This window comes from Panthera leo, chromosome A1 (genome assembly GCF_018350215.1).
Source record: "Panthera leo isolate Ple1 chromosome A1, P.leo_Ple1_pat1.1, whole genome shotgun sequence".
In the NCBI taxonomy this organism is placed as follows: Eukaryota; Metazoa; Chordata; class Mammalia; order Carnivora; family Felidae; genus Panthera; species Panthera leo.
The window spans coordinates 47,207,699-47,235,677 of record NC_056679.1 but is presented as its reverse complement, the minus strand read 5'-3'; the positions used below and the strand labels follow the sequence as shown (position 1 = coordinate 47,235,677).

The following is a 27,979-nucleotide window of genomic DNA, read 5'->3' as shown; positions in this document are numbered from 1 at the left end:
CAGATTGCATAGCAGATACAAAAGGAGGGATTCTTGTGACTATTTCATTCACAAATTGTTTAAGATTGCCCAGAGATTCTAATTTCCATTTGCAGACAAGCTCTTGACCCCAAACACTGAAACCAAGAATTAGAACAAACCTCCAACAGGTATCTTAAAAAGTAAGCAGAAATAAAGACTTCCTAACTCAATTTATCTTCTCTAGTCAGAATCAGTTCCTTTGTATTTCAACAGATTTCATCTACCCACCTGGTATTTCCAATGCAGATGGATGTTAAGAATTGTTTTTTGTTTTTCATTAGATTTTCAAAACTGGTTTAGAAAGATACTGTTCTTTTGGTTAACAAAGTCATGTTTATTGAAGAAAAGTGAGCAAAGCACAAGTTATAAAATAACAATCATCCATAAACTCACTAAAGATGACTGAGAGTATCAATATTTTGGTATACGTTAAGTGTTTTGTGCATTTACAGCAAATGTTTGTATTCTCACATGGTAATGATCATGCTTCCTTTGCTATGATTTTTCAGTGTAAAAAATGAGTACAAAACACGATATAGCAAAACATCCATGACCTCACTATCCACAGTTGAAAATAGTTAACATTGGTCTCCATTTGCATTAAAGTTTTATTTTGCTTTTTAAATAGATAAGACACTATGGTAAACTTAAAGTCCTACATATTCCTCACTGTTCCTTTATCATCCCCTAGATACAACGATAAATTTAGTGTCTCCATATTGTTTTTTTAATACATTTACTCAGGGTGCTTGGGTGGCTCAGTCTATTAAGCATTGGGCTCTTGATTTCAGCTCAGGTCACGATCTCAAGGGTTTGTGAGTTTGAGTCCTGTGTTGGGCTCCACAGTGCCCTGTGTTGGGCTCTGACACTGCAGAGCCTGCTTGGGATTCTCTCTTCCCCTCTCTCTGTCCCTCCCCTGCTTGCTCTCTTTCAAAATAAATAAATAAACTTAAAAAACAAAAAAACAAAAAACTCTTACTCACCAAATGTTAACATTTTGTCATATTTACGTTGTAATATTTACTGAGTATTACTTTGTCATATTTATTCTCTCCCTATTGTTCATATATGTGAATGAATATAGATACGTGCATATACACATATACATCACTATACACACAGACACACAGACACGTGTGCAATTTTTCCCCTTAACTATTTAAGAGGTATATGCAGACATTAAATCCCTTTATCCCTGAACAATTTGGTGTGGATTTTCTAAGATTAAAAAAATTCTTTGATATAATCCCAGTATAATTAGCCCTAATACAATATCTAATATATAATCCATTTTCCAATTTTGTCAATTGTCCCAATTGGCATTTTCCCAGTATAGGATCCAATGGATTATCATACATTGCATTTGGATGTCATGTATCTTTGGTATCCTTTAACCCTGAGCAGTTCCTTAGTCAACGTTGTAAAAGACAGAGAAAGTCTATTTGGCCAGTTGCTTTTTTTTTTTTTTTAATTTTTTTTTTCAACATTTATTTATTTTTGAGACAGAGAGAGACAGAGCATGAACAGGGGAGGGGCAGAGAGAGAGGGAGACACAGAATCTGAAACAGGCTCCAGACTCTGAGCGGTCAGCACAGAGCCCGACGCAGGGCTCAAATTCACGGGCAGTGAGATCATGACCTGAGCCGAAGTCGGACACCCAACCGACCGAGCCACCCAGGCACCCCTGGCCAGTTGTTTTATGTCACTCAATTTTCATTTGTCTGATGTTTCCCTGTAATTAGATTCAGGTTAAGCATTTAGGGCCGAAACACTACACCTGTGATAATGTGTCCTCAGTATGTCACATAGAGTACATAAAGCCTTAGTACACAGAGAGGCACATAAAGAGTACATAAAGCCTTAGTACACAAAGCAGCCATGATGTCATTATGTCCTATGACTGGTGAAAATAGCCTTAGTCACCTGTTTAAAGTGGTATCTGCCAAAGTACTCAAATATAAAAGTACTTTTTTGCCCTCTGTGATTAGTAAGTAATCCGTGGGAAACATACTTTGAGAATATATATTTTGCTCCTGAATATACTTTTACCCAATGGTTTTAGCTTCCACTGATGATTCTGAATCAAATAGTATTATGAGGTTACAAAACGGTAATTATAATATGCATATATATTTATTGGTTGGCATTCCACTGTAAAAACTCTTATTTATTATTAGCATGCACTCAGGATTCTTATTCTAGTCAACAAATTATAATTCATTACTGTTAATATTCATTTTGATACTCAAGTTGTACCATATTTGGACAGTTGAAGCCCCTTCAATTAGCTACTATGGTACTGAATTGGAATTAGAGGTATCGGTATGATTTTATCTGTACTGTGTTAAGCCATCCTCCCAACTCCCTCTCTAATCACCTCTTTACTGAAAGGGCTTAGAAACAATGACCAATGTATCAATGACCAGCACCCAAATCTTAATTTCTAAATAGTATTTCTCACTAAAAGGAACCAGGACTCATAGAGGAAGGTCTGAGGCAATGAAATTAGAAAATAGACCTGAGAAAATTATGTTATGCCAGAAAGTAAGAAATTGCTTTAAAAAAAAAAGGTGGACACATCTTTTTAAAATAAAAAAATTTAGGGCGCCTGGGTGGCTCAATCAGTTAGACATCAGACTCTTGGTTTGGGCTCGGATCACGATCTCATGGTTTGTGAGTTTGAGCACCACATTGGGCTCTGCACTGACAGCGTGGAGTCTGCTTGGGGGTCTCTCTCTCTCTCTCTCTCTCTCTCTCTCTCTCTCTCTATCTCTCCCCCCCCACCCCCCCAAATAAATAAACTTAAAATTTTTTTTTAACTTAAAAATTAAAAAAAAGATGGATACACTTTTTAAAATATAGTATTCCATTTGACTTGTCCATATAGATACACCCAGATCTAGTTTAATGATTTTAAACTGCTACATTGAATTACATTATAGAAATAAATCATAACTGATTTCCCATTCTGCTACTGAAAAGCATCTGAATTCTTTTAATCTAATTATAATTAACATCCACATGCCGGTTTCCTTTTGCATATGTGTAAGAATTTATCAGGGACACAAGAGTGATTCCCCCACCCTCAGTTTATCTTATATTTTTGTAATCAGAACATTTCTTTAATCTCTTCACTCTATTGAACGAACTGAAGAGTTCACAGTTTGAGCCCCTCTTGCTTGTTTGTTTTTCGGTTCCATTTCTAGCACATAAAGATGTTTATCATATTTTTGATGAGGGCTATGTTTTTCCTTCCTAGGTTTTTATTACAGAAAGTAAAACATATATATAAATAGATATGATATAATGAACTCCCTTGCTCTCATCACCTGGCTTCAACAATTACCAATAATTACCATGACTCATCTTTGTTCATTTATCCTTCAAATTCATGGCCACTCTGATTATTCTGATGACTTGGCTTTTTAGTTTTCTCTTTTCATGTTTTATCTATTACTGCTACAGTTTTATAGTGGCAGAGAGTACATCAAAACACCAAATCAAAGTATTATCTTACCATCACAATCTACTTACTTTTGAAATGATTCTTTCGAAATCTAGCTTTATTCAAGAGCCGCTGATTTCAAGCTCCAATAATTACCATATTTTAACATTTATCCATACATAATAATACACGCAGCATGTCAGTCATGCTGGAAGTAGGAATACCAATCTGATCTTTGAAATTTATTTATGTTGCTATGTAATTTTTAAAGTGTCCATTTGTTTAATAAATATTAAGTGACTACTATATTTCAAGAATAATTTTGGGTGCAGGTACAGACAGCAGTGAACAATTAGAATAATGTCTCTATCTATAAATATTTGCATAAATATTCCTTTACTTGATCTTGTTTTTATGGTACAGTTACTAGTATCAACACCATCTCAAGGATGACAAAACTTTGGTTTAGAATGATAACAGATGTACCTAGGGACATATAGCTAAGTAGTGGCTCATTAATGTACAAACAACAGAAAAGTATATTCCAGTAAAAGGAAAATTCTCTGCTATAGCTACTTAGTAGCACTGGCAAATATTCTCAAGAAAAGTTTTATCTTTTGAAAGTATATATGTCCTTTGTCAGAAAGGAATAGTTAAAAAAACTTCAGATAAAACTGAAGTATTTAAATTGGTTCCATAAACAAAAATAATCATCAAGTGAGATTTCAAAAATATTTACACACATGGGACTTCACTGGGTCTCTATCTTCTAAGACATTACATTTTAAAAGACAGCAGCAACTTCCAAATAAAATAAAAGTGGATATAAAAATATAATCTAAATCCAACAAACTGCCAAAACCACATACTTTTTGTGCAATGCAGAATAAGGTATACGTCAAGACAATGAAAAGACAAGCCATAGAATGAGAGAAAATATTTGCTAAAGGCATACCTGATGAGTACTGTTATCCAAAATATACAAAGAACTCTTAGAACTCAACAGTGAGAAAACAAACAACCCAATTAGAAAATGGGCCAAAACCTTAATAGACACCTTATCAAAGAAGATACAGATTGCAAATAAGCACATGAAACGATGTTCCACAACAAATGTCATCAGAAAAACGCAAAATAAAACAACAGTGAGATACCCATAAATACCTATTAGAATGGTCAAAATCCAGAATGCCAAATACTGGCAAAGACATAGAACAATAGGAACTCTCATTCACCTCTGGTGGAACGCAAAATCGTAGAGCCACTTTGGGACAAAAAGTTTAGTGGTTTCTTACAAAACTAAAAATACTTTTTTTTTTTAATGTTTATTTTTGAAAGAGAGGGAGAGGGAGACAGAGTGCAAGTAGGGGAGGGACAGAGAGGGAGACACAGAATCTGAAGCAGGCTCCAGGCTCTGAGCTGTCAGCACAGAGCCTGACACAGGGCTTGAACTCACAAGCCATGAAATCAGGACCTGAGCTGAACTCGGACACTCAACCGACTGAGCCACCCAGGTGCCCCGAAACTAAAAATACACTTACCATACAATTGTGCTACTTGGTATTTACCCAAAGGAGTTGAAAACTTATGTCCATACAAAAACCTGATGTGGATGTTTACAGCAGACTTAGATATAACTGACAAAACTTGAAACTAACCAAGATGTCCTTTAGTAGGTGAATGGATGTATAAACTGTGGTATATCCAGACAATGAAATATCACTCACCAAAAAGAAATGAGCTATCAAGCCATGAAAAGACCTAGAGGAAACTTAAATGTATATCACTGAGTGAAAGAAGTCAGTCTTAAAAGGTCCCATATTGTATGATTCCAACTATGACATTCTGGAAAATTCAAAAGTAGGGACACAGAAAAACAGTAAGGTACAAAGTGGAATTAACAATGTTGATGATAACAATTCAGGTGACTTTGATGCATACACACACACACACACACACACACACACACACACACACACACACACACACACAAGAACTACTGTAGCCATCTTAACTACTTACTTTTTGACTTTACCATAGTTTTCTTGACGGTAGTCCCCTTGCTGAATTAACTGTTTTGTGTCAGCTAATTCTAAGGCCAAACGTTGACATCTAATTTGAAGTTCAGAATAATTTCTTCGATCTTCCTCATAAGTCTGTAAATCAAAACAATAATAAAACATTTCAAGCTAAACATAGTTGACCAAATTCTTTTTTTTAAATATGAAATTTATTGTCAAATTGGTTTCTATACAACACCCAGTGTTCATCCCAACAGATGCCCTCCTCAATACCCATCACCCACCCTCCCCTCCCTCCCACCCCCCATCAACCCTCAGTTTGTTCTAAGTTTTTAAGAGTCTCTTATGTTTTGGCTTCCTCCCTCTCTAACCTCTTTTTTTTAATTTTCCTTCCCCTCCCCCATGGTCTTCTGTTAAGTTTCTCAGGATCCACATAAGAGTGAAAACATACGGTATCTGTCTTTCTCTGTATGACTTATTTCACTTAGCATAACACTCTCCAGTTCCATCCACGTTGCTACAAAAGGCCATATTTCATTCTTTCTCATTGGCATGTAGTATTACATTGGGGTACAGGTGCCCCTATGCATCAGCACTCCTGTATCCCTTGGGTAAATTCCTAGCAGTGCTATTGCTGGGTCATGAGGTAGATCTATTTTTAATTTTTTGAGGAACCTCCACACTGTTTTCCAGAGCGGTTGCACCAGTTTGCATTCCCACCAACAGTGCAAGAGGGTTCCCGTTTCTCCACATGCTTGCCAGCATCTATAGTCTCCTGATGTGTTCATTTTAGCCACTCTGACTGGCGTGAGGTGATATCTGAGTGTGGTTTTGATTTGTATTTCCCTGATGAGGAGCGACACTGAGCATCTTTTCATGTGCCTTTTGGCCTTCCAGATGTCTTCTTTAGAGAAGTGTCTATTCATGTTTTCTGCCCATTTCTTCACTGGATTATTTGTTTTTTGGGTGTGGAGTTTGGTGAGCTCTTTATAGATTTTGGATACTAGCCTTTTGTCTGATATGTCATTTGCAAATATCTTTTCCCATTCTGTTGGTTGCCTTTTAGTGTTGTTGATTGTTTCCTTTGCAGTGCAGAAGCTTTTTATCTTCATGAGGTCCCAATAGTTCATTTTTGCTCTTAATTCCCTTGCCTTTGGGGATGTGTCAAGTAAGAAATTGCTGCGGCTGAGGTCAGAGGGGTTTATTTTTCCTGCTTTCTCCTCTAGGGTTTTGATAGTTTCCTGTCTCACATTCAGGTCTGTTATCCATTTTGAGTTTATTTTTGTGAAAGGTGTAAGAAAGTGCTCTAGTTTCATTCTTCTGCATGTTGCTGTCTAGTTCTCCCAGGACCATTTGTTAAAGAGACTGTCTTTTTTCCATTGGATATTCTTTCCTGCTTTGTCAAAGATTAGTTGGCCATACTTTTGTGGGTCTAATTCTGGGGTTTCTATTCTATTCCATTGGTCTATGTGTCTGTTTTTGTGCCAATACCATGCTGTCTTAATGATTACAGCTTTGTAGTAGAGGCTAAAGTCTGGATTGTGATGCTCCCGCTTTAGTTGACCAAATTCTTTAATGAATTCTTCTGTTATGCTGTGAATGTCCTTGCAATTACAAAAAAAATTTCAGGGGCACCTGGGTGGCTCAGTCAGTTGAGCGTCCCACTTCAGCTCAGGTCATGATCTCACAGCTTGTGAGTTCGAGCCCCGCATCAGGCTCTGTGCAGATAGCTCAGAGCATGGAGCCTGCTTCAGATTCAGTCTCCCTTTCACTCTGCCCCTCCCCCGTTCGTGCTCTGTCTCTCAAAGATAAATAAACATTAAAAAAAAATTAAAAAAAATTTTTTTTCAATTCTTCTGTGTAGTATTTATTTCCCCTACTTGAAGACAAATTATCTTAAACTGACAGAGTAGGTTGTAAGTTTGTTTATTTAAAACTTGAGCTCTAGTTTTCATGGAAAAAAATAGGGCAACTGCTTTGGTTACTAGAATAACACATAAAATGACTACCAACGTTAAATGGCTGTTTTTTGTTTGAGTAACAATTAGACACTAAAGACCCAGAAACAAATAAAACACAGCTGCTGTTCTTGAGGAGCTCACAACTTAGAGATGAAGAGACACCTGAAGATCCAGTATCTACAATGAAAAATAGTTACTGAAGAGATTAGTCATGCAGTTTCAGTGGTGGTATTCAGCAAAAGAAGGAATTTTGTGGCACTTGGAAAGTTCTTCTGTGTCAATCTTCCTTTCACCCACCAGACCGCTATAGGAGAGCGGTTATTAGAAGGGAACATCATCAAAAACCACAGCCTAGCCTGGCTTACCACAAACCTCCTATCTCATCATTTCTCATATTCACCTATCACCCTCCAACCCTAATGAAGAGCTGAAGTTTGTAACATAGCATGCTTCCTCTAACCTGTTCTCACTGCCTAAATAGCTGCATATTATCTGAACTTTTATTTGTCACCTCCAGAGCACCAACTGCACTGTAGCATCAGATTAGTTTTCTATGTACCTCACCAGAGCATAAATATCTTAAGGGCAGGGCTTTGTCTTATTCACCACTGGATCGCCATCACTTTACAAGGCATTTAGTATTCAGGAAAAATCAAATGAATGCTTTTGAATAAATTAGGAAATAAATGAATATGGAAATGAGAGGAAAAACAAAACACAGAGACAGAGTTCCTCCTTATTTCTGCCCTTTGAACTTATCAGATCTTGCCAGCGACTGTCAACTCCACCCCCAGAACCTGTCATGATTAATGCATCCTGTTCCAAGTCATTCTTTAGTAGCAGACCAGGTAAGCGTGGCCACATTCATTCCACAAATACTGACTGAATTATTTCTATATGACTATTCCTAGATGAGGCTCTGTACACACAAAGATGAGTAAGATCCTCTGCTTTTGTCCTTTTCAAACTATTAAACATCACTTTGAAATGTTAGCTCCCAAATTTCTATCCAAGGGCTGTCTGAGAAATGCATTATGGAAAAACTATCATGGTGTGCGTTTTGTTTTGGTATAATATTATGTTCTTATACTGAGAAGCTCCTCCTAAGACTGGAATGTTACTATAGTATTTATGATAGGATCATAACTGAAGATACTCTATCATATCCCCTACGGATTATCACATACATCATTTTAGGCCTAAGTCCCAGAAGATACTTTAGTTCCCCTGAAGAATGCTTTATCCTTCTAAATGCTATTAATCATGTAGCTGCTGTGGAACAGTGTATACTATGACAGTTGGGAAGGCAAGCTCCAGAATTCACTTGTCTAGAACCGAATTACCTGCAGTTAAGACTTTGGGCAGGTTTACCTCTCATATTCAGAGTCCTCATCTACCTCACAGAGTGTTGACTATATCAAGTAATACATCTATAGTGCTTACAAAAGTGGCTAAAAATAGTATATAATCATTAACTATAAATTAATATAGTACTTCAATTTTACTTTGGCTTCTAGAGAGATTCGAGCCAAATTGATAGCTCAACTTTAAAAACTGCACAAAGACCAAACAGAATCCTGGAGGAATATGAACATTTAAAGGGTGGCCAGAGGACAAAGAGCAGAAGGCACCTGAGGGAGTCTTCACAGAAATAAAGGGTATTACATGCTATGACTGTGTACAACTTCCAGGTGAAGGCTAACGAGAATAGAAAAGATTACTTTGTATCATCCCTATACATCCTTCCCTGTTTTGAACTCAGCATCAACTTATTTGGGAAGACTCAAGCCCCAAATCTGAGTTTGATGTTTGTCTTACATTTTTCCATAGCACCTGGTTCTTTCTGTCAGAAACCCTATCATATGTGCTATGAGCAGCCATTACTTGCCTTCTACATCATAAGAAAAAATTTAAGGAGGTTTTCCATAATCCTAGTACCTAGTACTCTGCCTATTATACTAAAGTTTGCAGTTAATGCCTGCGGAAAGGAGCAAAAGAGGACATTGAAGTGACTAAAGCAAAAGTAGTAAACAATATTTTCAAACATAAAGGGGCACACATAAAATTTCCAGTCATCAAACCCTAAGAGAGAATTTCCATGTTACAGTAAACCAGTTAACAGTGTCTCAATTTCCTTTTATAATAAAGAAAAAAAAGTTATATGGGGAAAATAAGAACAGTCCAAGTCATTGAGAAGATTTAAACTGTTTGACAGGTTTCTACATATCTAAAATGGAACTGATTTTGACTGCCAGGATTAATGTTATCTTTTTCCTCTTCTATATTATTCATATGAGGAAATAATAGAAGGCTATCTCCAGACTGAAAAAAGTAAATGTTATTGTAATTGCATGTTTTCTTCTCTTTCCTATAACCCTCATCCTTCCTCACACCCACCTAAGACGTGGGTTTCCTTGAAGACCTGCTTTATCTCTGTACACCAAGTAACCTTTACATAGTAGTTATACTAGAAATGTTCTCAAAAGGAACTAATGTTGAAATATAAATGGACCATGTATCACTAGCATTTAAAACAGTTTCAGATGTAGAAAAAATGACTTTAAAAGTTAAGTATTTAATACATTATCAGTTTTCCAAGTGAAATTACAGAATACTATCATAAATCTGCAAATAAAACACACCTTCTGAAACAATAATATCTATGCAACATATATGCGGAATTTTGAGACAGCACAAAAGGAGCTTTTATTCTTGATTTGGTGGTGGATGTATTCATTTTGTAAAAATTCAATTAAGACTTTTTTTATGTAGGTTACACACATTTAAAAAGTGAAACAGGGGCACTTGGGTGGCTCAGTCAGTTGAGTGTCTGACTTCAGCTCAGGTTATGATCTCACGGTTCGTTGGTTCAAGCCCCACATTGGGCTCTGTGCTGACAGCTCAGAGCCTGGAGCCTGCTTCAGATTCTCCCTCTCTGTCTCTGTCCCTCCTCATACTCTGTCTCTATTTCTCTCTCTCTCTCTCTCTCTCTCTCTCAAAAATAAGTAAACATTAAAACAATTTTTTTTTAGGTGAAATAAGAGGCTTCAAACAGGAAAATGTTAACTGGGGAGAAGTTTTTCAAGGGTGCCTGAAAAATAGGAATGGAAAGCATGAGATGTGATAATCACATCAAAGTGGAATGAGCAGGATGAAAGTGGGTAGTGAAGAGACTCACTTTTTTTTTTTTTAATTTTTATTTTTGAGACTCACTTTTTTTACTCTATGTATCTCTCTACAGTTTGTTTGACATTAGAAACTGAAAATGTTGTATTATATAATGTTTTGGCAAATTTATCAACTATTAGAACTTTCAAATTTATAATGAGATGCCCTTTCTTTCCAAAAACAGCAGCTAAGCATTTTATTATTTTTTTATTTTTTATTTTTTTTAATGTTTATTTATTTTTGAGAGAGAGAGCGAGAGACAGAGGATGAGCGGGGGAGGGGCAGAGAGAGAGGAAGACACAGAATCCGAAGCAGGCTCTAGGCTCTGAGCTGTCAGCACAGAGCCCGACGCGGAGCTCAAACTCACAGACTGTGAGATCACGACCTGAGCCGAAGTTGGACACTCAACCGACTGAGCCACCTAGGCGCCCCAAGCATTTTATTATTTTTTTAATGTTTATTTATTTTTGAGAGACAGAGAGAGAGCGAGCACGAGTTGGGGAGGAGCAGAGAGAGACACACACACAGAATCCAAAGCAGGCTCCAGGCTCTGGGCTGTCAGCACAGAGTCCTATGCAGGGCTCAAACTCACGAACTGTGAGATCATGACCGAAATTGGACGCTTAACTGACTAAGCCACCCAGGTGTCCCACAGCAGCTAAGCATTTTAGATTTACAGAATTTCAGAGATGAAAGATAGCCTGGAGATAATCTACTACAATCTTATTTTCAAGATAAGAACATTAAAGCCAAAAGCGGTTAGAAGATGTGTCCAGGATTCCAGGGCTAGGAGAGGCTGAACTAGAATCTATGTTCTCAAATTCATACATACTTCATGCTTTTAATTTCAAGTTTCTGGTTTTTGAAGAATCAATTCTCTAGAAACTATAAAACCATTGTTGGAAGTTAATATTATTATTTACTGTTCAAATCCAGGGTGTTGAAAGCACTTTAATTGCAAATTTTATGGGTTCAAATATGGCATATGCATAAATCAGTTAATTTTGGACTCCCTTCCTTTAAAACAATTATTACACTCATTTCTTAAATACATAATAAGAACCATTTGACAAAATAACATCAAATCTAAATGTTTTCTAGAAAAAGTTAAAAAGATTCAAAGATGCAATTAAATAGGCACATTTTAAACAGTCAAGCTGCTATGTAAACCAAAAGGCAATTACTTTAGGTATAATGAATTTCTAAGCATCATTTAAATCTTTTGTCTTTCACACCACTTAAACTGAGAAGAGAGTGGTAACCTATGTGTCAAAATAAATCTTTAATAAATGAGGTGATCTCCTGCCTGTGGGGAGATAGGGCAGTTAAGGAAATTGGAAAGGTGATATGGTGACATTTACCTTAAGGTCAATGGTTCAAATCAGAAGCCGTTTACGCTGGATAGCAGTTTAATGAATGAGAAGAAATGGTATGGTTAGCCATTCTGGGAAAATGAGAATTCATTCCTCAGAATTCTCACAAGTTTCACATTATCTATAATATACTCCAAGCAACTAAATATGGAAAAGAACAAGAAACCTAGTTAACCTTTGACTGCTATAGACTGACCTTTAAGTAAGTGTCTGTTTTGTGGCCAGAGACTACTATTTGTTGTTGCTATGATCCTCAAGAAATATATTATTTACACATTTTTTTTACTCCTTCTAAAGTCTTAAAAAAGACAAAACTGAAGTATTAAAAGTCTACCGTGGGTTAAAAAGAAAACAAGAAGATTTAATGATTTTTTTTGTTTTACACGATAATATATGATATTTTTAAATAAATGGTAATAAATTATAATTTTTAATAATATCTATTTCAGCCAGTAAATGTGAATTCAAACATGAAAGCTTAAGCTTTTCTAAGGGAAAAATTAAAAAATTTAGAGGAATGACGAAAGGTAACTTCAAGTGTGGTGGAGGTTAGATTGGGATAAAGAGATATGGGTTCAAATCTGTCTGCACTGGACTTTTCTAGCGAGTCAGCTTCTCTGAATCTTAACTGCTGCCTCCACAGAGTGAGTACACTAACTCATTTAGTGGTTCATTAATTTTCATGTGCCTACTACCGTAGGACACGTTATATTTACTATTACTCCCAACTAGTTCATGGATCTAGCAGAACCCTCCACTGCGGAACAGTATGTTGTGTTGGGAAGCAATTTTTATAGCTTACATTTTATTCAGCAAACTACTGAAAGAAATTTGAGATACTGTTTTTTTCAGTAGGTATTGACCCAAATATGATTGAATCAAACAAATTTAAATCCTAACATTTTAAATGAGACTAATTTGCTAAATTATCTTTCAAATCTCACTGATTATTCCAAGAATGTAAGTATATCAATTTAAGAAAGTATGGCTTTCAATGCCTTTCAAGGGATTTAGATAAGCATTAAAAGTATGAACGCAGTACAAAATGATCAAGATCATACCTTGCTATGAGATCAGACAATGCTATGAAACTCAAAATCAACAACAAAAAATTTGGAAAGACCATAAATACTTGGAGATTAAAGAACATCCTACTGAAGAATGAGTGGGTTAGCCAAGAAATTAAAGAGGAAATTAAAAAGTAAATGGAACCCAATGAAAATGAAAACACGACAGCCCAAAACCTCTGGGATGTAGCAAAGGTGTGAAGTATAAGAGGGAAGTAAAATATAGCAATCCAGGTCTTCCTAAAGAAGGAGTCTCAAATCTCAAATACACAACCTAACCTTAACACCTAAAAGAGCTGGAAAAAGAACAGCAAATAAAGACCAAAACCAGCAGAAGAAGGGAAATAATAAAGATTAGAGCAGAAATCAATGATATTGAAATTTAAAAAAAGTCAATAGAACAGGAGCTAGTTCTTTGAAAAAATTAACAAAATTGATGAACCCTTAGCTAGACTCTTCAAAAAGAAAAAGGACTCAAATAAATAAAGTCATGATAAAAGAGGAGAAATCACAACCAACACCACAGAAATACAAACAATAGTAAGATAATATTATGAGCAATTATATGCCAACAAATCAGGCAATATGGAAGAAATGGACAAATTCCTAGAAACATATAAACTACCAAAACTGAAACAGGAAGAAATAGAAAATCTGACCAGACCTATAACCAGTAAAGAAGTTGAATCAGTAATCAAATATCTTCCAAAAAAACAAGAGTCCAAGACTGGATGGCTTTCCAGGGGAACTCTACCGAATATTTAAAGAAGAGTTAAAACCTATTCTTTTGAAGCTCTTCAAAAAACAGAAATGAAAGGAAAACTTCCAAACTCATTCTATAAGGCCAGCATTACTTGATTCCAAAACCAGACAAAGACCCCACTAAAGAGGAGAACTACAGACCAATTTCCCTGGTGAACACGGTTGCAAAAATTCTCAACAAAATACTAGCAAACTGGATCCAATGGTACATTAAAAGAATTATTTACCATGATCAAGTGGGATTTGTTCCTGGGATGCAGTGCTTGTTCGATATCTGCAAATCAATCAGTGTGATACATCCATCACATTAATAAAAGAAAGGATAAGAACCACATGATCCTCTAATATGCAGAGAAAGCATTTGACAAAATACAGCATCCTTTCTTGACAAAAATCTTCAAGAAAGTAGGGATAGAAGGATCACACCTCAAGATCATAAAAGCCCTATATGAAAGACCCACTGCTAATATCATCCTCAATGGGGAAAAACTGAGGGCTTTCCCCCTAAGGCCAGGTACACGACAAGGATGTCCACTCTCACCACTGTTATTCAGCATAGTGTTGGAAGTCCTAGCCTCAGCAATCAGACAACACAAAGAAACAAAAGGCATTCAAGTCGGCAAGGAGAAGTCAAACTTCCACTCTTTGTAGACGACAAGGAGAAGTCAAACTTCCACTCTTTGCAGGCGACACGATACTCTATGTGGAAAACCCAAAAGACTCCACCAAAAAACTGCTAGAACTGATCCATAAATTCAGCAAAGTCGCAGGATATAAAATCTAATAGTTTTTTTTTTTTTTAATGTTTATTTTAGTTTTGAGAGAGCCAGGGAGGGAGAGAGAGGATGTGAGTGTGTGCATGAATAGTGGAAAGGCAGAGAGCAGGGGTGAGAGAATCCCAAGCAGGCTTTGCGATTAGCTTGGAGCCCGATGAGCAGCTCAATCCCACAACTGTGAGATCACGACCGGAGCGGAATCAAGAGTCAGACACTTAATTGACCGAGCTACCCAGGTGCCCTATTTTTATAATTTTTTATCTTTCTTCCCTCTTTGCCCTACATCCCACGTAACTTGTGTTTTTCTCTATTTTCCTTCATATACTTCTCCATGAGTTCATATACTCGTGTGGACGCTCAGAGGAAGGAGGTGTTGCTGGTTATTAGTTTCCTGATAAAAAAAAAAAAAAGAAGTGGGGCACCTGGATGGCTCAGTCAGTTAAGTATCTGTCCAACCAGACTCTTGATTTTTGCCTCTGGTCATAATCTCACAGATGGTTGGAGAGATCAAGTCCTGATCCACACCCCCATCGGGCTCTGCCCCCATCTGGCTCTGCATTGACAGCACAGAGACTGCTTGGGGTTCTCTCTCTCTCTCTCTCTCTCTCTCTCTGCCCCTCCACCACTTGCTCTCCCTCTACCAAATCAATAAATAAAGCTTAAAAAAAAGGTGTTGAATATTTTGTATCCAGGTTTAGTCATTTAGCAATTTACCTTGTGAAAATCCTAAATTAACTGATATTCTCCAGTTCATTCTACAAATTCCTGCACAATATTCTATGGTATAGCCTGTACCATGGTTTTTGTAACCATTTCCTTGCTATTGTATTCATGGGCATTTATTTTGTTTCCAGTCCCTCCTTTCCCCTTTCAGCGCTTGTTGCCAGAAACAGTGCTGCAATAAATCTCCTTATACAAATATCCTTTTGCACTAGTACTTCACCCTGTGGGACCCAGTCTCAGTAGTGCGGTTACTATGTTGAAGGATGCTCATGTTCCATTTTAATTGATAGTGCTAGATTTCTTTCCAAAGAATGCATGTAGCAGTTCACTTTTCCACCAGCAACATGTTTATCTTTTTCCTTTAGAAAAAGGTACACATATTTATTAGGTCTTTTACATTTTTGCCCACCTGAGTTCTCACTGATACTTTAATTTTATTTCCCCCAATGCTACCTAGTTCGAGAATCTGGCTATTTGAATTTGCATTTTGTGAAATGCCTATTCATAGTCTTTGCCTGTGTTCCTTTGGGCTTGTCTTTTTTCTATTAATTTATAAGAGCTTCAAATAATGCTCGTATTAACTTTTCATCATCTTCATTCCAATTTTTCCCCAAATGCATACTTTAAACATTAAACTTTGCCTATGCTTTATTATTATTATTATTTTTTGTCTTATTCTTTTAAAGCTTTTTTGTTTCCTTGTCTTGGCTGAGATTACCCCAACCTCTAGGACAGCACTGTCCAACAGAACTCTTCTTCAATGAAAAAAATGTTCTGTGTCTGTACCATCCACTATGGTACTCACTAACCACTTGTAACTAGTAAGTCTGAGGAAATGAATTTTAATTAACTTAAATTGAAATAGTCACTTGTGGCTCTGACTACTACACTGGACAAGTGACTTCCAGAACTTAGCTACTCATACAAAGTTCAGTCCACTAACTGGCATTGGACAATGAGCACTAGTAACATCTGTGAACATGCTAACTGTGAAACAGTCTTAGGCCTTATCTCAGAACTATTATATCATTTTCATTTTAACAAGATCCCCAGGTGATTTGTATTTACATTAGAGTTTAAGAAGCACTGTTAATATTCACTTAAATTAGGGATTCTTAATACTTTCTTGTGCCATGGACTCCACTGGCATTCTAGTGATGCCTGTGAACCCTTTCTTTTTTAAAAAAAATTTTTAATGTTTATTTATTTTTGACAGAGAGAGAGAGAGAGAGAGAGAGAGAGAGAGAGAGAGAGAGAACGAGTGGGCGAAGGGCAGAAAGAGAGGGAGACACAGAATCTGAAACAGGCTCCAGGCTCCAAGCTGTCAGCACAGAGCCCAATGTGGGGCTCAAACTCACAGACCGGGAGATCATGACCTGAGCCGAAGTCAGATGCTCAACCGACTGAGCCACCTAGGCGCCCCCCATGAACCCTTTCTGAGACTGTTTCTAAAAGCAAAAATTAAAATTTACAGAATTATGAAGGAAACAAATCATACTGAAATAAAACTATCAAAGTATTTTTAAGAGTTATGTAATATGTCCTGGGGCGCCTGGGTGGCTTAGTTGGTTGAGCACCCGACTCTTGATTTCAGCTCAGGTCCTGAGCTCACGGTTGTGGATCAAGCCTGGCATTGGGCTCTGTGCTGAGTGTGGAGCCTGCTTAAGATTCTCTCTCTCTCTCTCTCTCTCTCTCTCTCTCTCTCTCTCTCTGCCCCTCTCTCCCATTTGCTCTCTCACTCTAAAAATAAATACATAAAATAAAAATAAAAATTGCTCATCTAAAAAAAGTTATGTCCTTCTTTATGAATGCATTAAAGGTAAACTCGGCGAGGGGCCTAGTAACTACAGTAATATTGAAGTAGTGATGAGCACAACTCAATTTAAAGATTTCTGCAATAACTAATATTGTGATGAAAATATGTGATTTCTAATGTTGACAGAGTGTCATAGGTAGCGGCAGTCCTACTGTGGTTTTTGCTTTTATCTGTTATTGAATTAAGAGCTAACTTTTAGTTAGAAGTGAAAATAATTTTTCCATACCACCTGAAGGCATGTGGACCCGAAGAATCTGTGTTATTGTTCAAGTAATGGCCTAGATTTTCTTCTAAAAATTTTAATTCAATGGGAATTAATATTGGTGAATGGTATAAAATGTGAGGACACCTTTTTTTTTTCCCTTAAACAGATGAATATCCAGTTATGCTAGGACCCTTACTGTAAATAACCATTCTTCTTCAACTGAATTAAACTACCACTGTTGTGGAATATAATTAGATCTACTTCTGTATTCAGTTCCACTAACGTTTGTTTGTTTCTATGCCAGTATCACATTTAGTTTATATATTAATTTTGAAGTATATAGTGGGATCTTGGTTGGACTAGTACCTCAACTTTCCCCACCTCTCTTTTTTTTTTCACATTTTTCTTGCCAATTCTGAGACACTTATTTTTTCGTATAGACTAATTTATCCAATCCCAATCCTTGTACAACACTTCTCCTCTCTACCAAAAAAGTAAAAAACAGAGGCACCTGGGTGGCTCAGTCAGTTAAGCTTCTGACTCTTGGTTTTGGCTCAAGTCATGATCTCACAGTTCATGGGATCGAGCCCACGCAAAGCCTGTTTGGAATTCTCTCCCTCTCTCTCTCTGCCCCTCACCTACTTGCAGTCTCTTTCTCTCTCAAACTTTATAAAAATTAAACAAAATAAAAAACAAAAAACAAGAAAAGTATTGGGATATAAACTAATTGCATCTGATTAATATATTAATAAGAAAAAAGTAATAATTTTATGATCTTAGTCTCCCTCCTAAAATATGGTGCTTCCAAATTCAACACTAAGATTTTACAGTTTTCTTCATAGAAGTCCATTACCTTCCTTACAAAATGAAATATTTTTCTCCTGTGCCCCTCTATAGCAGTTATTGAGCAGTTATTTCTCTAAGCCTAGAGAAAGACTGATTATATATTAATCTTGTATTCAGTCACAATATCAAATTTTTGCATTAATTTCAGCTGTTTTTCAAACATAACACAGAAAAAATTTTAAAATCTCTTTTCAAATTTATATATGGATAGTTTTTTCTTCTTAGTGCATCTGCTAAGGCCCTCCAAGACCATGTTAGTTAATAATGAGCAACCCAATCTGTGTTTGGTTACTGATTTTAACAGAAGAAGGTTTTATTGTTTTGCCATTTAGGATAAATATTTTTTGGTTAACATTTTGTTTGTAAATATTTAAGTGTCTTTAATAGGAATAGTTGCTAGATTTTAATTTATCATCTTTTATCATCTACTTATACAATCATATGATTGGTTTTTCTCCTTCAACTTGCTAATGTAATAGATTATCCCTTCTATCCTAGAATATACTTTAATCATCAAGTATTATTCTCTCAATACAATGCTAGAATTCATTTTATTTAGAAATTTGCATGTGTAGTAATAAGTAAAACTGGCCTATAGATTTGTTCTGTTTTGTTTTTGCACCATCTTTCTCCGAGCTTTCCATCTTTTTCAATAGTTTGGTGTAGTTTAATTAACTGGAATCAGCTCTCCTTGTGGAAATTAGCTGTGAACCTATCTGGGTAATCCATCTGTGAACCTAGTAATTTCGTCAGTAATGCATCTTTACTCACTTTCTAATGCCTCTATAGTGATTACTCAAGTTCTCCACTTCTGTTGATTTTAGTCATCTATATTTTGTTGGGACATTTCACTTTTCTTTCAGTTTTCAAGCTTATTACCACAGAGCTATATTTTCTTAACATACAATCATTCTGTACTCCTTGTTTTTGTTTCTTTCTTAAAATGACTACTGCATGTCTTTATTTTTCATCTTTCTCTTTAACAGTAAAGGCATTTTAAAGCTCTAGATTTTCCTCTGGCACAGCTTTAAATGTCTCAAGGATTTTGATGTAAAATGTTCTCATTTTCATTGTTTTCTTGTTTTACTTTCTCTTTGATCTAGAAGATATGCTGAACTTCTCAGTAAGTTTATTCCCCCCCACCTTTTAATTATCTCTAGTTTACTAAATTCTGATTTTTAACAGGAACTATAAAATCTGTACTTAAAATGTGGTCAAGTTTATACCTGATAGTTTTGTAAACTTCCTAGTGACAAAAAAAATTCTGATTCGAGAACACTGAGCTTTGTATATAGCAACTAAATCAAAATTATTGACTGAATTAATTCTTCTAGTCCTTACTTTTTTTAATCTATTAAATCAATCTACTTCTGAAGAAAGTACATTATAAAGTTTCCAAGCACTATTACTTCATTAAGTTGTTTTTCTAAAATTTTTTTCTTTATAATTACTGTCATTCGATATGCAGAAGTTGATGACTATAAAAATCATCTTTTATTATTTTTTGTTAATGTTTTGTAGTTTTTATCTTAAATTATACCTTATCTGATATTAACATTACATTCCTGTTGTCTCTTTTCATAATTGTTAGCCCCTTTATTTTTCAATCTTTATCAATATAAATTAAGCATTTTCTCAAGATAAATAAAACTGTGTTTAGTTTTAAAGGTCAACATAAAAGTCTCTATTTCAATAGAATACTTTAGTCTATTCTTCAGCTTTCTGGAGGCAAGGGAGATTGTATTCATCTTATTTGGGGTGGCGGTAGGGAGGAATTCATAGATTTTTACAGACTAACGTCTGCCAACAATTTTCCTGATCTTGCTTAATGCTCTCTCACACTGTCTCCAGGCTGTCACCAGGCCAGGGGAGAAACACCCCAAACCTGCTTATCTCCAAGATGGCCTCTATCAACTTATCTCCAAGATGGCCTCTATCAACTTCTTCCCTTATATGTGGTAAGCTATGACCCGACTGAGAAATGTAGTCTATTCCTCTTAATGGTTTGCTTGACTAAGAATATGCTGTAAGTGATGTTCTGAGACTTCATAGTTAGGTCCTAGGAAGCCTTTAAGTGTTGGCCTGAGTTTCTTGAATGCTTGAATGCTCACTCTGGAGGACTCTAGTTGCCTTGTGCTGAAATAACCATGTTGAAGGATGCCTAAACTAGTCATATGGAGAGGCTAGGTGCAAAGAGAGTGCTCTGACCCCAAATATGTCACTGAATTAGACTTCAAATGATTCTAGCCTCAGACAGGCAAGCAATAACCAGCTGAACCTATCAATCTTCAGAGATGTAACAAATAAATAGTTTTAAGTCACCAAGTTTTAGTGTAGTTTGTTATGCAGAAATATACAATTGGAACACCAGTTTTCCTAAAGTCCAAAACTTCAGTCAGAAGTTTTTTTTTCACATTTCCCAGCCTGCTAGCCCAAGTGGCAGATTGCTAAGAAGAGGCAGATCACTGGAATTAGATGAAAGGAAAAATGAAATGAGGTTTCATTTAGGTTGTCAGCTCCTAGAATCCCTTTATTTCCTCCTTTTTCAAGTAAGCCTAAACAGCAACACTTGTTCTACTCAGTAGTTTATGTTGACTACATAATGTAACTTTAAAATGTTAGAACATGTAGAAGTTTATTTAGTTTTGAGTTTTGCATAGCTATACCAGGTATCAAGTATGATGACTCACTATTGTGACTTTTTCTCTATGCGAACTGTGAACCCTGTATTCATACAGTAATCCATGACAGCATCTGGCCTTTATTTGGCTGAAGTGTGTATTTTACATATTAAGTTGATGGCTATTTAGAAAAATATTTTTAATGTTTACTTACTTTTGAAAGAGAGAGAGACAGGGTACAAGTGGGGGAGGAGCAGAGAGAGAAAGGACACAGAATCTGAAGCAGGTTCCAGGCTCTGAGCTGTCAGCACAGAGCTTGACGCGGGGCTCAAGAACCATGAGATCCGACCTGAGCCTAAGTCGGACGCTTCACCCACTGAGCCACCCAGGTGCCCCAGCTGATGGCTATTTTTAAAATTATCTTTGTGGTGCCATGACAAAATTAAATGCAAACATGGGCACGAACATCATAGTGATTACACTCTTAGTATAAATTATTTGTTCAGATGATCTAGAATATGCAGTTATTAATTAATTTTTTAGATCATAAAGTTATCTCATAAAATTAAAAATGACCAAAAAGAACTCTTAGACACCCAAATATGTTTGTGAAATCTGGGCTGAGATGTAGATGAAAAGAATGAAGTGGTCACAGTGTATCTTGATAGAAGTTGAGCATTTGGTAAGGTCCCGCATGAGTTTTTTTCCTGTCATAATATGGTGATATACCATCTTGGCCACCGGGTTCAAGAGTGTGTTTCAAATGCACGAAGCTGCCACATTAGAATCCCAGGCTGTTCATTAAAATTGAGATTCTTAGTTCTACCTCTGACCAAAAGAGCCTACAAATGTAATGATAAATCAAAATTTTGAGAAGTGCTTGTTTACTTTAACATAGGGGCAAAACTATAATTGTTTACTGACAAGTTTGTTAGATACTCTACGATAATTATAAATGACAGATATCATCTTAAACATGTACCTTAAAAAGTAATTTAAGGGGCGCCTGGGTGGCTCAGTCAGTTAAGTGTCCGACTTTGGCTCGGGTCATGATCTCCCGGTCCGTGGGATCGAGCCCCGCGTTGGGCTCTGTGCTGACCGCTCAGAGCCTGGAGCCTGTTTCAGATTCTGTGTCTCCCTCTCTCTCTGACCCTCCCCCGTTCATGCTCTGTCTCTCTCTGTCTCAAAAATAAATAAACGTTTAAAAAAAAATAAAAAAAAAAAGTAATTTAAATCTCATCAGTTAAGTCGGATAAAAAAGAAATACCTAAATAACAAATATGTATCATACCTCATTTTCATACAGTTAAAGTCAACTGGATTACTCACATACGAATACCTAAGATGTACCTAAAATGAGCCTTGAGGTAATCTTGCAGAATTTTTCTCAACAAACGTCACTATGTTTCTAAACGAGGAAGTTATCTTAAACAAAACACTCTTCTTGCTTCCTAGTTACCAAAGTTCTCATAAGAAAAAAATTTTTCACCATTTCCTCATGAAACGCTATAGCTTCATTCAGGGCAAACTCATTAATTCCTTACATAGTACTGTTAACATTTCTTTCTTCTGAAACAAAACTTACCTACTGAAATAACTCTACAGCAGCAAAATAGCTGCACATGGTTTAGCTACATGCATTGGAACAAAATTTGACCTGTTACAGATTTCATAAGTAGAAAATAAAAGTACAGCACTTATGAAAATACTAAGTACCGTACACAAGCTTATGCACACAATACAGCTCAAAATACGTTAATTTTAGACATCACTGACACTTACAAACTCTAAACTTGAAGTAAAGGGTGCAGCCCCTCAAAAAAACAAATTTGAAGTAGAAGATGAGCCCTATTTTCCAGTGTTAGTGTCTAGATATTATTTCCAAATTTTATTACAGATCTGGAAAATAAAATTATGAAAGAAGATCCCAGAAATTCATTAATATTTGCACATCAGGAAGGGTGACTTCATTTTTAAAAATCAAAAATCCTTTTTTTTAAAAAAAATTTATTTTGAGAGACAGAGAGACAGACAGAGACAGAGAGACACCCAAGCAGGCTCTGCACCGTCAGCACAGAGCCCAATGTGGGGCTCGAACCCATGAACCATGAGATGATGACCTGAGCTGAAACCAAGAGTCGAATGCTTAACTGACTGAGCCACCCTGGTGCCCCCAAAAATCACTTTCTGTTAAATTTCTAAGATAGTTTTCATGTCATATCGGCTATGAACCAGATTATATAAACAAAAGCAGAGTTAATGGTGTACTTACAGGGCTTTAACATCTCTAAATATTTTTATTAGGTATAATTATGAAATCAGTGTAATAATCGACACACCTTTGGTCTGAAGAATATGTGTTACGCCAGGAAAGTTTGTTTTTATACTTTTGTCTTCCAGTTATAAATCTGAATTATTAGGAAAAAATAGTATTTGACTGGTTTTAGACAGAGGATATGAAGTAAGGAATAGAAATGAAAATAAGGTGGACTCCTGGCTGGCTCAGTTGGTTAAGTATCTAACTTGATTTCGGCTTAGGTCATGATCTCAGGGTTCGTGAGTGCAGGGCCTGTGTGGGATTCTCTCCCCCTCTCTTTCTCTGCCCCTCCCCCTCACTCTCCCAAAATAAATAAATAAATAAACAAACAAATAAATAAATAAATGTAAAAAAAATAAATGAAAATAAGGTTACAAAGTAACACTTTGGCCTTTAGGTCAAAAATGACAAGATTTTCTGAGCAGACCAAAACAGGTTAAAGAAATAGATGGATATATGCTGCCACCATGTGGTGAAAAAAATTAAGACCATTTTGGAAACTACTAACTCAATCTAGGAAAGTCTTATTTACTAAAGTACAAAATTTGTTCTCCTAGTTGTCAGTCTCAAACTCAGAGACACAACTAACAAATATATTAGTTTCTCTTACTAAACAACAATGAAACTGTCATTATTGCTGTCATTTTTGAAGCATCTATATTTGTTGGCTGTTCTCTCCTCTTCAAAGTTTCTATTAACTTACTACTTGTTCTATGACATAGTACACACCTTCCTAGATTTGTCTTGAGTTTAGCCTCTTACAAATTTTTTTTTTTTTTTCAAGTAAGCTTCACGCCTAGCACGGAGCCCAACGCGGAGCTTGAATTCACGACCCTGAGATCAAGACCAGAGCTGAGATCAAGTCCAATTTTTAACCCACTGAGCCACCCAGGTGCTCCTATCCTCTTGCAACTCAATCCTCATCTGTATTGTGATTTTAGAAACTTCAACTGCATTTTTTCCTAGCTGTTGGTGTTCATTCAACACATCCTAGTTTTTATATATCTCCAGAGAATGAACTCAGCTCCCTGATTACCAGATTTTAGTTTCTAAACTCCAAACTCTATTGCTTTATCAGGAATTCAATAATTATCAGTAGGTAAGAAGTGCAAACAACCCAAGTTACAGTTTTCAAAACTGCACACTTGGTTCAAGGTCTAGTAATATGTTTTCTTTTGCTTCTAATATTTTTCTTAATAGCGCCGGACATGTCACCATCCGTGTCAGTACAAAGCCAAACATGTTGAGAAAAAGTGTCTCCCATGGAGCTAAGGCCCTTTTTAAAAAAAGTAGGGTGATCTCAAAGTCAAATATTCTACCTGCATAGATTAGATTTTCTCTTTCTTCACCTATGCTTAAAACAAAATTGTAAGCAGTTCCACATCTGCTAATGGCTCTGTAAGTTCTCACTTGAACAATTCTAACGTAGAACAAGCATAAATTCTGGACAAAATATAAAACAACTACCTAAGGGTACAGAAAAGTGACCCAAATTAGGCAAATTCTAAAGCGGAATCCATCTGCACAAGGAAGAAGCAAATTTTCCTAGATGAGTCTCCTGGTCTTGTCTGACTTTTTTTTTATTTATTTATTTATTTTTTTATTTATTTTTATTTATTTAAATTTTTTTTTTTTTAACGTTTATTTATTTTTGAGACAGAGAGAGACAGAGCATGAACAGGGGAGGAGCAGAGAGAGAGGGAGACACAGAATCTGAAACAGGCTCCAGGCTCTCTGAGCTGTCAGCACAGAGCCCGACGCGGGGCTCGAACTCACGGACCGTGAGATCATGACCTGAGCCGAAGTCAGACGCTTAACCGACCGAGCCACCCAGGCGCCCCTGACTTTTTTTTTAAAGGGTTTTAGTTTGAGGGGAGGCCTACTCGGTGCCAAGTTGCAGCAGAAAATCCTTCATCTTTCTAGCTTGAAGAACCAGAAGACAGAGTTTAGGGCAACTCAGATGCTCTAATGTAAGGACAGATTCCAGACAACCAGAGAAAGGGAACCTTGAGTTCTATGGACAATCTCAGCCAAATCTCTGGTTGACCTCTGAACAACGTATGTGTAGGAGAGACCCTCGAAGCCATACTAACGCCCAAAAAAATTGAACTGAAATTTGAGATGCTGCCCAAGAGACACAGTATGCAGCTTGAGTACAACCAGGTTAATTTCTGCTACAGCAAAAACAAAGGCACTGTCTAGAGGAACATAAAATGTAGTCTCCACAACAGTCACATGTTATGATCGAAGTTTACCCTATGTTTTAAATAAACAATTTACAATTACTTGACTTCTGAAGAAACAGAAAAACGTAACCCATTTTTAAAAGACAATGAACAGAGATCAACTCTGAGGTGACCCAGATTTTGGAATTAGCAACAAGGCTTTAGAGCAGTGATTTAACTATTCTCAACGGCATAAAGAAAAATACGCTCACAATGAATAAACAACCAAATGGAAATCTAGAAGTGAAAAATTCCACTTTTAACATTTACCCCTGAAAAACAAAAACATGCCCACACAAAAGCCCATATTCAAATGTTTGAAGCAGCTTTATTTATAATGGCTCCAAGGTGGAAATAACTCAAATGCCCATCAACTGGCTAATGAACACATCCATATAATGGAGTATTACTCAGCAGTTAAAAGGAATAAAATATTGATACATGGAAAAAAAGGCTTGACAACTTCTCATAAGACTCAATATGACTGGTGGATGGATGTATATATATGTGAGTAGGACAGGTATAATAAAATGTTAATGGCAGAAATTAGGTGATAGATACACTGGCATTCCCTGTAACATTCTTTGAAGTTACCTATTCTTGAAAATATTTTAATAAAATGGAAATATATTATACTCTCTAGAGCTGGTGACCAATTTTGAACATGCTAATTTGGGGATTATAAACTGAGAGGTTATAAAAAAGAAACCACACAAGTTATAATCAGTCCTCTTATCTCCTGAGATCTTCCTCCAATTTGCCTTACTAGTTTTTTTATTCTACTAAGAAAAACTTCACTGTCTCCAAATTTGAGATTCTCCTCCGGGCTTCCTTTCTAGTATAATGCTTTAAAATGTTAAATATTTAATAAGATTGGACTTAACAGTTATCTCTGGACAGTACTTCTATTTTGATTTTTCATAAAGTTTCTTTTATTTCTACTCTCTGGCTCTCATCTTTCAAACACTGAAGAGAAAGCAATTCCCCAAGTACTCATGATAACAATTCTTCAGAAGTCTGTCAAAATTTTTAAAACTAAAATTTAGAAGTCTGTGAATGGCTTTTTGGAAGTCTATATATTCCATCATGTACAGGTATCACCCAAGTAAAATACTATATTTGGTTTGTTCCTTTATATTCATTTAACAATTTTTTGTTGACCTTCTCCTATAAGTTTACACTTAAATAATTATTCAGTATCCTAGTCTTCATGCATTCTGCAAGCTCAGGAGGAACAGAAGTGTCGTTTATCAGTTTGTAGTTATCAAGGTCCTTAGTTTCTAAGGATGGGTAGACAATTTACCATCTCTCAAGCAATTAAATCTACTCTAACTGCTCTATTTGAATAACAAGATTATACATTTACTGCCATTTCAAGTACATCCTTGAAGTCCTTTAAAATTCTTGGGTGAATACCATCTACTCCTTTTTTTTTTTTTTCAGAGATTTTATTCCTCTTTAAAATTACATAGCATTGTGTGTAAGACCCATGTTACTTCCCTTAAGGTATCCAACCCTAAATGTATATAAAGATAAAATGTTTGCTGAATTACTATATGAAAAGGTCAAATACTATAAAAATTTAGACTCATGACTTACTGAATATCAGTAACTTCATAGTGATTGCAGCCATTAACACCATGACCTTGTCCCAAGGCTTATTGTGGCACTGTATCTTACCGCTTATTGAATGAAGTAATACTTCCTTACATTTGTCAAATTTAGGAGAGCTTAGAAATGGATACTATCTTTCACTGGATGCATTTTCAACTTGTCCTCTATGAAACAAAATATTTATTCCCCTTAGGAAGGAATCCAAATTTTCTCTCACAATAGTTAAGAAGAAAATTTACTTTTATGTATTGAGACCTAAATTAATGATACCACTAGAAAAGTAAAAAAATTTTGCTACTCCATTTGTATATGATGGGCATTTTTGAGTCTCTAATTACCTGCCTCGAACCACCAACAATAAATTACATACAGCACACATAATGAAGAGAAAAGAATTATGAAACCCACTGAGTAAAAAGCACCGAAACGAGAACATTTCAAGTAACAGAACCAAAAACAGAAATCTGCACTTAAAAACAATTTCATTTAGTGCTTTAAATAAACTAGGTGCTTGGGAACACTTAAAAGTCCTCGAGACAATGACTCTCACTGATGACAACTGAACTCCAGTAACCCGGCAATCTCTGTTACCTCTTCAACCTAACTGAATCCTAATTCAATGATTTTTGATAAACTTCCTGTTTACAAACCTTCCTTTAATGATCATAATCTTCTCTACCTTCCTTATATCTGGTTATATTCACATTCTTCAGTTGTTTTTTAAACTGAGTCCCATCTTTTGGTAAAAAGTTCACGTAAAATTAAAACTCAAGCCATCAAGAGCTAAGTGATTTACTCTAATAAAATTATTTTAAAAGCAATTACGTGGAATATGAAGATAAAATGCTTTAAAACTCAAGAGTAATTCAATCAACAAACACCACTGAGTTCAAACACTTTCCCCCAAATATATAATTACTGGCTATGCCCCAAACACAGATGATTCTTTTTATCACATGGATCACACTGACGTGGTGAGCCTTAGACACAGTATACCCTGATGTCCAAGAGCACTGCC

The 27,979-nt window shown here is 36.0% G+C and overlaps 1 protein-coding gene across 8 annotated transcripts in view; it reads right to left on the bottom strand.

Moving 5' to 3' along the window:
* Window positions 1-27,979, bottom strand: part of PIBF1 (progesterone immunomodulatory binding factor 1) — a 201,561-nt gene that overhangs the window by 157,345 nt on the left and 16,237 nt on the right. For all 8 annotated transcript variants that reach the window (XR_006199612.1, XR_006199615.1, XR_006199614.1 and 5 more), the window contains exon 6: window positions 5,489-5,622. Coding sequence is in view for 5 of the 8 variants with exons in the window: in XM_042927768.1 (XP_042783702.1) it covers window positions 5,489-5,622 (134 nt within the window). In the remaining 3 variants the exon portion in view is untranslated. The remainder of the gene's footprint in view (window positions 1-5,488; window positions 5,623-27,979) is intronic.